This window comes from Coregonus clupeaformis, chromosome 13 (assembly GCF_020615455.1).
Source record: "Coregonus clupeaformis isolate EN_2021a chromosome 13, ASM2061545v1, whole genome shotgun sequence".
Taxonomy (NCBI): domain Eukaryota; kingdom Metazoa; phylum Chordata; class Actinopteri; order Salmoniformes; family Salmonidae; genus Coregonus; species Coregonus clupeaformis.
The window spans coordinates 41,758,580-41,773,181 of NC_059204.1; the positions used below are offsets into that span (position 1 = coordinate 41,758,580).

A 14,602-nucleotide genomic window follows, 5' to 3' on the forward strand; every position below is an offset into this window, starting at 1 on the left:
GCAAGTCCCCGCAGCAATGTTCCAACATCTAGTGGAAAGCCTTCCCAGAAGAATGGAGGCTGTTATAGCAGCAAAGGGGAGACCAACTCCATATTAATGCCCATGATTTTGGAATGAGATGTTCGACGAGCAGGTGTCCACATACTTTTGGTCATGTAGTGTAGCTAGCTATGAGGCTATACTTAATGTTTTTGTCCTTTTGATGGATTCGTAGAATGAGTCCCTAGTCCTTGAAGCTTTTACAGTTTCATATCTGTCTTGTGTGTGTATATCTAATTGCTCTCTCACATGTCTATTGGCAGCATAGAAAAAACTCTTAAAACTCATTGTTTGAGGTACTAGAAATCATATTCTTAGAAATTCCTAAAGCAGAATTATGTATATCTTCTGAGTGATTTAGATATGAATGGTGCTTTTGTATTCCGTATCCATCTGCATTAAAGTCTCAATGCTATTCTCTTCTATTTTACAGCTTGCTACAGAAATATTAAAGACCCGTCAACAGCTCATTATCAGATTTTACATTTGCAGTAGACAAAGAAAAAGTAAATTAGCTAAGAAATTAATGTAATATTAAGGGATGTGACAAATATATAGATATTATTCTGTACAGGGGTTCCCTTAAATGAGCAGGCGAAAGTTGGTATTGTTGAGTGGGCGTCTTCCAATTAACAGGGAGCCATAACCCTCAAAATAAAAACTAATTTTCCAAGTAAGCAGAGAGAGACAGAAAGAGAGAGCGAAAGGCTTTTGGCAGGAGCCACGGGAATAAAAGGCTGTGAGATCTCAGCGAGTGGTGTGGAACGTCAGGAACAGACACGGTAATCTGGAAGAGTCAGTGCTGGGTTGGTCACTATGGGTGGTGTAACGGGACCAGTTTTCCTGTGGCTGCAGGTTGTGTTAGGGGTAACACTCCTCAGAGCCCGTCGGACTTTACTGCAGGCTGCCATCGTCTTCTGCGTTCTAGCGCTGCTGGTCTGGGTGGCCATCTTCCTCTATGGCAGCTTCTACTACTCTTATATGCCCACCGTCAGCTTCTCTACACCAGTGCACTACCACTACAGGTACTGGGAGACATCATGGAAAGTTTGTTTTGTGCCTTTTTGTCTCCAAATTGAAGTAAAATCCAATCGTTCTACTCCTTTCACTCACACTTTGAATAGATTATTTTCAAAACAAATCATTGCCTTTGCATGAGCATTTAGCTACACGTAACAAAATGCTCTATGCTGTTGCACCTGATTTTTCTTTTGTGCTATTAGTACTATGTCAAGGTAAAAAGCGTAGGCCCATAACATCACACCTTTTTTCCTGACCGCTGTTCGTTTTAGTTCCGACTGTGATGCCTCCAATTCAGACCTCTGCTCTTTCCCTGTGGCTAACATCTCGCTGCTGAAGAATGGCAAAGAACCGGTATGCTCTTCACACATAACCATCCTTTTCCTCACCCCCTATATCCTGAGGTAGATGCTAATATAATTACAATATGCTAAGAAATGATCGCTGTAGTCAGGTATGCTCATTGTCTCTTACAGTATTCTACCCCTCATTGTCTTCCCTAGGTTATGAACTATGGTCAGCCATATCGAATCTCTTTAGAGCTGGAAATACCTGAGTCCCCTGTCAACGAACAGCTTGGCATGTTCATGATTAAGATGTCTTGTTACACCAACGACGGCCAGACCGTTGCAGCTGTGGTGCGCTCTGTGAGTGCTAAGTTGATTGTGTTTGTCTTCCTACCAAACCCCGCTACTCTCTCTTCTGAGCCTCTCCAAACGTTTCAGTGCCAGTTTGTTCTTGGTGGAACATAACGTGTCTATTCCTTCCGTTTCCTCCAATATAAAATATCCTCTCATACTTCACAATGTTAGAATTTAACATGGAAATTTGATTTATTTGATTATTGTGTGGACCTCTGACAGTGACTGCATTCTTTTCTCCAACAGGCTATGCTGCACTACCGCTCTGGTCTTCTGCAGACCTTGAATACTTTACTGTTCTCTCCTCTCCTGCTGACTGGGATGACAGAGCAGAAGCAGCTTGTTGAGGTTGAGCTCTTCTCAGACTACAAGACCAATTCTGTAAGTGCTGTTTGTGGTTGCCTGTGCATATCAAATCCGTTTTCCTCTCCCACAGAGCTTGCACTTAGTTCTTGTCCCACTTTCTGCACTGTGCTCTCTTACTGAATCAGATCATCATGATCTTGTGAATATCATTTGCAAGTTATCTGTATCATTTTAGTATTTATTTTATTTATTTTTAGGGGGTAGATCAGCTTTAATATTGCAGATTGATTGTGGCTCCCATCAATGTAATTCTCTGCATCATTTCTAATCCCTCATATACATATTTTTGTAAATATATGATATATATATTTTTAGATATTATCTTTTATTATTTTCCCCTAACCCTACCACCCCTCCTCCAATTGGAGTAAACTAATGGACAACAACACTTAGGCTTCTACTTCCAGCTTATACACACTATATACATTTTACGGACACAATGTATTTTACAATAGTTATCTTTTGTCCAATCTATCTCTGAAGACCATCCAGTTTTGATTTCTATTTGCCATATATTTTTCAACTGTGCTGTTTCATGAAAGTTCTGAACCTATATAGATTTTACAGACACAGTATATTTTACATTAATTATCTTGTTATTTTTAGTCCCACCCTTCAGCTCCACTGAACCCATTTCATTTGTATTTGATGTAATTCAATTTACTTGTGTGAAACCCTGACCAAGCATACTTCCCTTTCAGCAGCATTCGATGTTCATGTGCTTTCAATTAAACAGTACTTGGACAGACTTCATTTATTAAGGAGTCCAAACAAATACAACCTGTCTGAATAAAATGTCCTCTTTCAAAGTAAGAATGAGTTACCCATTTTATTAGACTTTTAATTATCTTGCAAGACAGACCACTTAATCTTGCATTTGTTCAGTGCTGCAAGACTGGCCAAGTCAGACTAGTATTTTTAGGTAATAAGGTCTAAATATTTTTCTCTCTCTTATTCTTGATCTCTGCTTCTCTCTACTTGTACATTTCCCTCTCACTACAGTATCAACCCACTGTTGGCGCTGTCATTGAGATTCAGTCTCGGCATTTGCAGGTCTATTCAGCTCAGCTCGGGATCCATGCTTTCTTCACTGGCATCAGGTATAGACCTCCTTCCAATAGTATAAATTATTTATGTTTCAAATCCAGATTATTTGAGGCCAATAAGCCAAATACAGTGGGGGAAAAAAGTATTTAGTCAGCCACCAATTGTGCAAATTCTCCCACTTAAAAAGATGAGAGAGGCCTGTAATCTTCATCATAGGTACACGTCAACTATGACAGACAAAATGAGGAAAATAAATCCAGAAAATCACATTGTAGGATTTTTAATGAATTTATTTGCAAATTATGGTGGAAAATAAGTATTTGATCAATAACAAAAGTTTCTCAATACTTTGTTATATACCCTTTGTTGGCAATGACACAGGTCAAACGTTTTCTGTAAGTCTTCACAAGGTTTTCACACACTGTTGCTGGTATTTTGGCCCATTCCTCCATGCAGATCTCCTCTCGAGCAGTGATGTTTTGGGGCTGTCGCTGGGCAACACAGACTTTCAACTCCCTCCAAAGATTTTCTATGGGGTTGAGATCTGGAGACTGGCTAGGCCACTCCAGGACCTTGAAATGCTTCTTACGAAGCCACTCCTTCATTGCCCGGGCGGTGTGTTTGGGATCATTGTCATGCTGAAACACCCAGCCACATTTCATCTTCAGTGCCCTTGCTGATGGAAGGAGGTTTTCACTCAAAATCTCACGATACATGGCCCAATTCATTCTTTCCTTTACACGGATCAGTCGTCCTGGTCCCTTTGCAAAAAACAGCCCCAAAGCATGATGTTTCCACCGCCATGCTTCACAGTGGGTATGGTGTTCTTTGGATGCAACTCAGCATTCTTTGTCCTCCAAACACGACGAGTTGAGTTTTTACCAAAAAGTTATATTTTGGTTTCATCTGACATTCTCCCAATCCTCTTCTGGATCATCCAAATGCACTCTAGCAAACTTCAGACGGGCCTGGACATGTACTGGCTTAAGCAGGGGGACACGTCTGGCACTGCAGGATTTGAGTCCCTGGCGGCGTAGTGTGTTACTGATGGTAGGCTTTGTTACTTTGGTCCCAGCTCTCTGCAGGTCATTCACTAGGTCCCCCCGTGTGGTTCTGGGATTTTTGCCCACCGTTCTTGTGATCATTTTGACCCAACGGGGTGAGATCTTGCGTGGAGCCCCAGATCGAGGGAGATTATCAGTGGTCTTGTATGTCTTCCATTTCCTAATAATTGCTCCCACAGTTGATTTCTTCAAACCAAGCTGCTTACCTATTGCAGATTCAGTCTTCCCAGCCTGGTGCAGGTCTACAATTTTGTTTCTGGTGTCCTTTGACAGCTCTTTGGTCTTGGCCATAGTGGAGTTTGGAGTGTGACTGTTTGAGGTTGTGGACAGGTGTCTTTTATACTGATAACAAGTTCAAACAGGTGCCATTAATACAGGTAACGAGTGGAGCCTCTTAAAGAAGAAGTTACAGGTCTGTGAGAGCCAGAAATCTTGCTTGTTTGTAGGTGACCAAATACTTATTTTCCACCATCATTTGCAAATAAATTCATTAAAAATCCTACAATGTGATTGTCTGGATTTTTTTTCCTCAATTTGTCTGTCATAGTTGACGTGTACCTATGATGAAAATTACAGGCCTCTCTCATCTTTTTAAGTGGGAGAACTTGCACAATTGGTGGCTGACTAAATACTTTTTTCCCCCACTGTATATGGAATGTCATTGATTTTCTTACCTACTGTTGTATCTTCCATTATTTTATTTTCCTCCTATTCCCCATCCATCCTGCTCCATTCCTATCTCTGAACCCTTTGTCTTAATAGATACCTCTTGTACAATTTCCCGGTGACATCTGCAGTGATCGGCGTGGCCAGCAACTTTGCCTTCCTCAGTGTCATTGTGCTCTTTGGATACCTACAGTTTATATGGGGGGGACTTTGGCCTCCCGAGCAGGTCAGAGTCAGGGTAAGATGCGGTCTCATTTTCTCCACTGTAATAGGATGTTCCCCATCTATACAGTACATCCGTATATCTTACATTAAAATATAAGTGCTGTGAGCTGATCCCCAGTACATCAACATTGTTTTTGTTTTGTTTTTCTTGTACGTAGGTTATGATGGGAAACACGACTCGCCTGCAGCGAAGAAGAGAAGAGGCTCTGAAGCACATCTCCTTCTCACAGAGTGAGTTCTACTCTACAACAGGCATCACACGCATTGTGCAAAACAAACATAACATGGTTAATCTGAATGTGTTTTAGTTAAAATGCCTCAGAAAGGCAATGACCTTGTGAATGAGCAGTTGGAAGAACCTAGACAAGAAGCATCAGTAATACAGAAAGGTGAGGGTATTAGAATGTGTGAATAAAAGTGTATACACAAGACATACACAGCAATATGTAACTTTTTTGGCGACCCGACCAAATTCACATAGAAATGTGAGTTATAGATCTGTCATTCTCATTGAAAGCAAGTCTAAGAAGCGGTAGATCTGTTCTGTACGGTTTAGATGGTACAATGATTCTCTACATTCTCTATGCTTGTTTTATCACATAAACTGAAATTAGGCGAACTATTCGAATTTTAGAAACCAGGAAATGGCGGAGCGATTTCTGCATAGTGCATGTTTAAATTAACTGATGTTGATTTAATTTATACTGACTCGTCTCACAATGTGTTTGATTACTAGTTTAGGCACACTTTGTGTTGTGGGTTTGTACTTGAAGAGTAGTTGTGGATTCTGTTTATGTTTTGTGTAACATCATGCTATGAATGTTATCATACTGTTTAATGTTCAGCATAGTTGCTGTTCACATTATATTGTTGCATTCTGTCTTGTGCTGGAAACACCGGATGTGATTGGTTCCCTGAAGGAGCCTTTGGGTTTGCCAGAGAGTCAAACAAGTAACAGACTCTTTCAGACGAAGATTGTTGCCGCTTTTTCCTGAACTTCTTGAGTTGTTCGTAGTAACCTTTTCACTATTATGATAATTTCTTCATTATCTTCTGACAGTTATTTACTGACCTTAAAAGTAGATGATGGTGTCTCATTTAATTCAGACTAACTTAACCTGTATCTTCTTCTGCCTCCCTGTATCGGCTCTAGAGTCATTGTCAGATGAGCCCCCAGTGCTCCTGGAGGCTCTTCACATTTACGAGACTGATGTGAGTGAGGAGAAGCCTGCTGATCTGCAGGATAGAGGTGCAGTGGCAGTCCCCTTGGAGGGACCCCAAGTGCCTCAGCCAGGGGACTCTATGCTGCATCAGAGACGGGGACCCTGGATGAGTCTCTGAACCATGGATCATCGCTCACATTTACACACTCACAGGTCCCTCAATGTGCATTTCCCTTTCACTGACAGGCAAAGAGAGAGAGAGGTTGACAAAGATGATGACTGACAAACACACACTCCCTCCACACAGACGCATGTGCAAATATTCCCTAGGCCTATCATTTTACTTAGCAAACGTGTGTTTTAATTACCTGTCTTGATAACAAGTTTACCTCACATAAGTTATTATAAACCTTTACCTCAGCTTTTTCCCACTTTTCATTGTAGTGTTTAACCGCAGAGAAGTGTTCCTAATACTCATTCTTCTTTAGGGACAGGAATGTGGCACGATAGCTACTGTATGTACTTGGATAATTTTTTTAATCAACTAGTATCCATATTAGAAGCCTGCTTTAGTGAGGCAAAGCATTTTTGGATTTAGCTCAATCCTGACTCTTGCATGTCCTTCAGAGCAACAAAAATAATCACTCCAGTTTTGAAACACTTACTTAATTCCCTTGCCTGAATCATTGTAGCATTGACAGAGTTGTTCAGCCTTTGTTATATTTAAGGTTTATTTTGAATTTTACACGTTTGAAGCTAAAATCTGAATTGCTGCATAAGTAAATAAATTAAAATAAAATATGAGATGGAGTATACAATGAGTACACTCCTGAGTGGCGCAGTGGTCTAAGGCACTGCATCACAGTGCTAACTGTGCCACTAGAGATCCTGGTTCGAATCCAGGCTCTGTCGCAGCCGGCCGCGACCGGGAGACTCATGGACGGCGCACAAGTCGTCCAGGGTAGGGGAGGGAATGGCCGGCAGGGATGTAGCTCAGTTGATAGAGCATGGCGTTTGCAACGCCAGGGTTGTGGGTTTGATTCCCACGGGGGGCCAGTATAAAAAAAAATATATGTATTCACTAACTGTAAGTCGCTCTGGATAAGAGCGTCTGCTAAATGACTAAAATGTAAATGTAATACAATATTACAGTTAAATAGCATTAAGCAGTCTCACAAAGTATGACATCGGGCTGTTGTAGTATCTGAGTCCGAGTAGGGGGAAGGTTCGGTTTGTGACTGGATCGGGTAGATCTGCCACTGACAACCATTTGTTGTAATCATGGGATTTTGCAAGCTTCTGGGCAAAGGATCTGCAGTGGTGGGTGCAGCAGGACTCGAAGGACTACAAGCCCAGGTCACTGCATGCAGAGTCGTAGGAGCTGTAGGTGGGGCCCATTATGATTTTGGTTGCATGTTGTTGGATCTTGTCAAGTTGGTTGTGTTGTGAGACCTAGGTGCCATACTGGAGCGGCGTAATCGAGCACTGGACGGACAAAGCAGGTGTAGACTGTCAGAAGGTCTTCGGGTGGAGGTTGAAGTGGTGAAGATGGTTCATCATGAAGAGCCTTCGGTTCCCTTTGGTGGTAATGTCGGAGATGTGTGTCCCATTTTATGTTGGCTTGGAAAGTCACACCAAGTGCTTTGGCTCCGGACACCACCTCGTGTGTGGCCGGAGAGATGGATAATGGCGAAGGTGGGTCAAGACTGTGGCTGAAACAGGTGTACAACTTTGCACTTTGTCGGTTTGAGCTTCATCTTGTTTTGTTCTGACCAGTCGGCTAGTTGGTTGAGGTCCTGCTGTATGGTGGAAGTGTCACATAAGGGTCTTGATTCGATGAGGTTCAGGTCATCCACAAAGGCCCAGGAGTTGGATAGTGTACCCTCTGATGCACCATTGACGTGAGCAACAAATACAATTGGTCCAAGCTGTGTGCCCGGGTACTGTATGGCTACGGCCGGAATGGAAGTTACAAATCCATGGCATGATCTCTGGTCGGACAGATAATTGCAAAAGGTGTTTCATTGCAATGGTGTGATCCACAAGATCAAACGTCTGTCAGGACCCATGTGCTGGAGGTGCCTCTGGTGTCTGCTGTGCTGTACAGCTGGTCTGCCATGCTTACAAGGCACTGGGTGGTTGAGCGTCCCTTGAGGCAGCCAAACTGTTGGTTGGAGATGTTCTTTTGGATATCCTGTGTCACCCATTCAGCAACAAAACCTTCACACCTTTGCAATAGATTATTGTATGATTTTCCTTGAGCAAATATGCTTTTTAGAGCTGTTACAAGGACCACCACGTGTTGAACTGAAATTTATTTATTTGGGTCGAAACATATACAGCAAGATGTACATTGTATTCCCGGAGGATAGCACTTAAAGGTATTTATTAAAACACTTGTTTCCAAAGTGGTCCTTGATTTTACTTTGCTTTTAAATACATTTGTTTCTGTTTTAGATAACTTAATGTTTCAAGGAGCAATGAAGGATAAGTAAAGTTACAATTGGAAGAGTTTTGTTGAAAAGTACCCGTATAGGAAAAAAGTGTTATAGAAAATAAAGAATATATTGTGATGGGTGATTTGAAGGAGTCAGGCGCAGGAGGGTAAATCACAGAATGACAGGATTTATTCCAGAATACAGAGTTCCGCAGTAAAGTGTCAAAACAGTCCAGTGCGCAAAACAGGCACACTGGAACCAACAAGGCACACAGGGAAAAATAACCTGGCGATACAAAATACAAGGAGCTCCACCGAGCTTCACTGTCCTCACAATAAACAATCACACACAAAGACAAGGGGGCAGAGGGAACACCTATACAGGTACTGATGAGGGGATATGAACCAGGTATCTTTACTTTTACTCAAGTATGACAATTGGGTACTTTTTCCACCACTGAAGAAGCAGCCTCTGGCTTACAGTATCCTATAACCCATCGATTGGTCATAATGTGCACCTGTTGACTACAAAAAAAAATGATTTGACACTGAGCAATGGAGTTGGCAAGAGCACTAACAGATCTGGGACCATGACTCTAGAGCACTAACAGATCTGGGTGTGAGTTACCTCCCTGCCGGCCATTCCCTCCCCTACCCTGGACGACGCTGGGCCAATTGTGCGCCGCCCCATTGGTCTCCCGGTTGCGGCCAGCTACAGCAGAGCCTGGATTCGAACCAGGATCTCTAGTGGCACAGATATGGTCTGATATACGTGTGTGTGTGTGTGTGTGTGTGTGTCAAATTTCATTGGTGAGGTTCATTCAAATGTGAATGAGGGCAATAATGTAATGAATGGAATATGTTTTGACTTGAGTATGAATAAAAGGTTGTTATTTGAAAAGTCTTCAATATAATGTGAATTTGATCAGTATATAACTGGTCAGGAAATGATTAAGTCAAATTATACAAATTCTGTACCGAAAAATATATTTGACACAACTGATGAATGCTCTGGTTGTTTACTACTTTCAGTTTTATTGACTCTGAGCTCAAATCAGTCATAATTTTGTTTGTCCCATTACAGTGCATTAGCATTATCATTTTTTCTTTACTGCAAAATGTTGTGTACATGCAATGACTGTCAAGCAATTAAAGTTATATGTTATTTAAGCTTTATTGCCCAACTTAATAAATGCTGTGCACAAAATGTGAATACATTCAATCTTTATTAATCAGGTAAAATGAAGCTGATGTATACATCTGTATGTTAAGGATAGATAACAAATCTGAGGTTATTTTAAGGTGAAGTAGTTCTAGTTAATTTTGTCCTAGCAGTAGGAAGGTAGTCTGTATTGTTATTCCAGCTTGAAAAACAGTGATCTTGCTCTGTAACTTCCTGGCTTTTGATTTGAAATGTGTTTATATGACAGGGTTTTCTTTGTACCCAGTTCACACCCATGTTGAAAGAAGCCAGTGGTTTAAAGTACTTAAGTAAAAATACTTTAAAGTACTACTTAAGTAGTTTTTGGGGGTATCTGTACTTTACTATTTAGATTTTGACAACTTTTACATCACTACATTCCTAAAGAAAATGTTGGACTTCTTACTCCGTATATATTCCCTGACACCCAAAAGTACTCGTTACATTTTGAATGCTTAGCAGGACAGAAATTGACCAATTCACGCACTTATCAAGAGAACATCCCTGGTCATCTCTACTGCCTCTGATCTGGTGACTCACTAAACACAAATTCTTTGTTTCTGAGTGTTGGAGTGTGCCCCTGGCTAATTGTAAATTTAAAAAACACGAACAATTGTGCATTCTGGTTTGCTTAATATAAGGAATTTGAAATGGTTTATACTTTTACTTTTACTTTTGATACTTAAGTATATGTAAAACCAAATACTTTTAGACTTTCACTTTTACTTGAGTCATTTCCTATTAAGGTATCTTTACTTTTACTCAAGTATGACAATTGGGTACTTTTTCCACCACTGAAGAAGCAGCCTCTGGCTTACAGTATCCTATAACCCATCGATTGGTCATAATGTGCACCTGTTGACTACAAAAAAAAATGATTTGACACTGAGCAATGGAGTTGGCAAGAGCACTAACAGATCTGGGACCATGACTCTAGAGCACTAACAGATCTGGGTGTGAGTTACCTCCCTGCCGGCCATTCCCTCCCCTACCCTGGACGACGCTGGGCCAATTGTGCGCCGCCCCATTGGTCTCCCGGTTGCGGCCAGCTACAGCAGAGCCTGGATTCGAACCAGGATCTCTAGTGGCACAGATATGGTCTGATATACGTGTGTGTGTGTGTGTGTGTCAAATTTCATTGGTGAGGTTCATTCAAATGTGAATGAGGGCAATAATGTAATGAATGGAATATGTTTTGACTTGAGTATGAATAAAAGGTTGTTATTTGAAAAGTCTTCAATATAATGTGAATTTGATCAGTATATAACTGGTCAGGAAATGATTAAGTCAAATTATACAAATTCTGTACCGAAAAATATATTTGACACAACTGATGAATGCTCTGGTTGTTTACTACTTTCAGTTTTATTGACTCTGAGCTCAAATCAGTCATAATTTTGTTTGTCCCATTACAGTGCATTAGCATTATCATTTTTCTTTACTGCAAAATGTTGTGTACATGCAATGACTGTCAAGCAATTAAAGTTATATGTTATTTAAGCTTTATTGCCCAACTTAATAAATGCTGTGCACAAAATGTGAATACATTCAATCTTTATTAATCAGGTAAAATGAAGCTGATGTATACATCTGTATGTTAAGGATAGATAACAAATCTGAGGTTATTTTAAGGTGAAGTAGTTCTAGTTAATTTTGTCCTAGCAGTAGGAAGGTAGTCTGTATTGTTATTCCAGCTTGAAAAACAGTGATCTTGCTCTGTAACTTCCTGGCTTTTGATTTGAAATGTGTTTATATGACAGGGTTTTCTTTGTACCCAGTTCACACCAATGTTGAAAGAAGCCAGTGGTTTAAAGTACTTAAGTAAAAATACTTTAAAGTACTACTTAAGTAGTTTTTGGGGGTATCTGTACTTTACTATTTAGATTTTGACAACTTTTACATCACTACATTCCTAAAGAAAATGTTGGACTTCTTACTCCGTATATATTCCCTGACACCCAAAAGTACTCGTTACATTTTGAATGCTTAGCAGGACAGAAATTGACCAATTCACGCACTTATCAAGAGAACATCCCTGGTCATCTCTACTGCCTCTGATCTGGTGACTCACTAAACACAAATTCTTTGTTTCTGAGTGTTGGAGTGTGCCCCTGGCTAATTGTAAATTTAAAAAACACGAACAATTGTGCATTCTGGTTTGCTTAATATAAGGAATTTGAAATGGTTTATACTTTTACTTTTACTTTTGATACTTAAGTATATGTAAAACCAAATACTTTTAGACTTTCACTTTTACTTGAGTCATTTCCTATTAAGGTATCTTTACTTTTACTCAAGTATGACAATTGGGTACTTTTTCCACCACTGAAGAAGCAGCCTCTGGCTTACAGTATCCTATAACCCATCGATTAGTCATAATGTGCACCTGTTGACTACAAAAAAAATATGATTTGACACTGAGCAATGGAGTTGGCAAGAGCACTAACAGATCTGGGACCATGACTATAGAGCACTAACAGATCTGGGTGTGAGTTACCTCCCTGCCGGCCATTCCCTCCCCTACCCTGGACGACGCTGGGCCAATTGTGCGCCGCCCCATTGGTCTCCCGGTTGCGGCCAGCTACAGCAGAGCCTGGATTCGAACCAGGATCTCTAGTGGCACAGATATGGTCTGATATACGTGTGTGTGTGTGTGTGTGTCAAATTTCATTGGTGAGGTTCATTCAAATGTGAATGAGGGCAATAATGTAATGAATGGAATATGTTTTGACTTGAGTATGAATAAAAGGTTGTTATTTGAAAAGTCTTCAATATAATGTGAATTTGATCAGTATATAACTGGTCAGGAAATGATTAAGTCAAATTATACAAATTCTGTACCGAAAATATATTTGACACAACTGATGAATGCTCTGGTTGTTTACTACTTTCAGTTTTATTGACTCTGAGCTCAAATCAGTCATAATTTTGTTTGTCCCATTACAGTGCATTAGCATTATCATTTTTTCTTTACTGCAAAATGTTGTGTACATGCAATGACTGTCAAGCAATTAAAGTTATATGTTATTTAAGCTTTATTGCCCAACTTAATAAATGCTGTGCACAAAATGTGAATACATTCAATCTTTATTAATCAGGTAAAATGAAGCTGATGTATACATCTGTATGTTAAGGATAGATAACAAATCTGAGGTTATTTTAAGGTGAAGTAGTTCTAGTTAATTTTGTCCTAGCAGTAGGAAGGTAGTCTGTATTGTTATTCCAGCTTGAAAAACAGTGATCTTGCTCTGTAACTTCCTGGCTTTTGATTTGAAATGTGTTTATATGACAGGGTTTTCTTTGTACCCAGTTCACACCAATGTTGAAAGAAGCCAGTGGTTTAAAGTACTTAAGTAAAAATACTTTAAAGTACTACTTAAGTAGTTTTTGGGGGTATCTGTACTTTACTATTTAGATTTTGACAACTTTTACATCACTACATTCCTAAAGAAAAGGTTGTACTTCTTACTCCGTATATATTCCCTGACACCCAAAAGTACTCGTTACATTTTGAATGCTTAGCAGGACAGAAATTGACCAATTCACGCACTTATCAAGAGAACATCCCTGGTCATCTCTACTGCCTCTGATCTGGTGACTCACTAAACACAAATTCTTTGTTTCTGAGTGTTGGAGTGTGCCCCTGGCTAATTGTAAATTTAAAAAACACGAACAATTGTGCATTCTGGTTTGCTTAATATAAGGAATTTGAAATGGTTTATACTTTTACTTTTACTTTTGATACTTAAGTATATGTAAAACCAAATACTTTTAGACTTTCACTTTTACTTGAGTCATTTCCTATTAAGGTATCTTTACTTTTACTCAAGTATGACAATTGGGTACTTTTTCCACCACTGAAGAAGCAGCCTCTGGCTTACAGTATCCTATAACCCATCGATTGGTCATAATGTGCACCTGTTGACTACAAAAAAAATGATTTGACACTGAGCAATGGAGTTGGCAAGAGCACTAACAGATCTGGGACCATGACTATAGAGCACTAACAGATCTGGGTGTGAGTTACCCTCCCTGCCCGGCCATTCCCTCCCCTACCCTGGACGACCTGGGCCACATTGTGCGCCGCCCATTGGTCTCCCGGTTGCGGCCAGCTACAGCAGAGCCTGGATTCGAACCAGGATCTCTAGTGGCACAGATATGGTCTGATATACGTGTGTGTGTGTGTGTGTCAAATTTCATTGGTGAGGTTCATTCAAATGTGAATGAGGGCAATAATGTAATGAATGGAATATGTTTTGACTTGAGTATGAATAAAAGGTTGTTATTTGAAAAGTCTTCAATATAATGTGAATTTGATCAGTATATAACTGGTCAGGAAATGATTAAGTCAAATTATACAAATTCTGTACCGAAAAAATATATTTGACACAACTGATGAATGCTCTGGTTGTTTACTACTTTCAGTTTTATTGACTCTGAGCTCAAATCAGTCATAATTTTGTTTGTCCCATTACAGTGCATTAGCATTATCATTTTTTCTTTACTGCAAAAATGTTGTGTACATGCAATGACTGTCAAGCAATTAAAGTTATATGTTATTTAAGCTTTATTGCCCAACTTAATAAATGCTGTGCACAAAATGTGAATACATTCAATCTTTATTAATCAGGTAAAATGAAGCTGATGTATACATCTGTATGTTAAGGATAGATAACAAATCTGAGGTTATTTTAAGGTGAAGTAGTTCTAGTTAATTTTGTCCTAGCAGTAGG

General features: G+C 39.9%; 1 protein-coding gene across 2 annotated transcripts; it reads left to right on the forward strand.

The window, feature by feature from the left end:
• The first annotated feature begins 735 nt into the window (after nt 1-735).
• On the forward strand, nt 736-7,102 carry LOC121578913 (seipin-like). 2 transcript variants are annotated; one of them, XM_041893219.2, is made up of 8 exons: nt 736-1,064; nt 1,332-1,413; nt 1,563-1,706; nt 1,947-2,081; nt 3,069-3,166; nt 4,940-5,081; nt 5,227-5,299; nt 6,222-7,102. In XM_041893219.2, the coding sequence occupies exons 1-8, from the start codon at nt 856-858 to the stop codon at nt 6,407-6,409; spliced, it is 1,071 nt and encodes a 356-aa protein (XP_041749153.2). In that variant the 5' UTR covers nt 736-855; the 3' UTR covers nt 6,410-7,102. The 2 variants fall into 2 exon arrangements, with proteins under 2 accessions (XP_041749153.2, XP_045080522.1); XM_045224587.1 differs by having other exon boundaries at nt 3,120-3,166.
• Nucleotides 7,103-14,602: the final 7,500 nt, after the last annotated feature.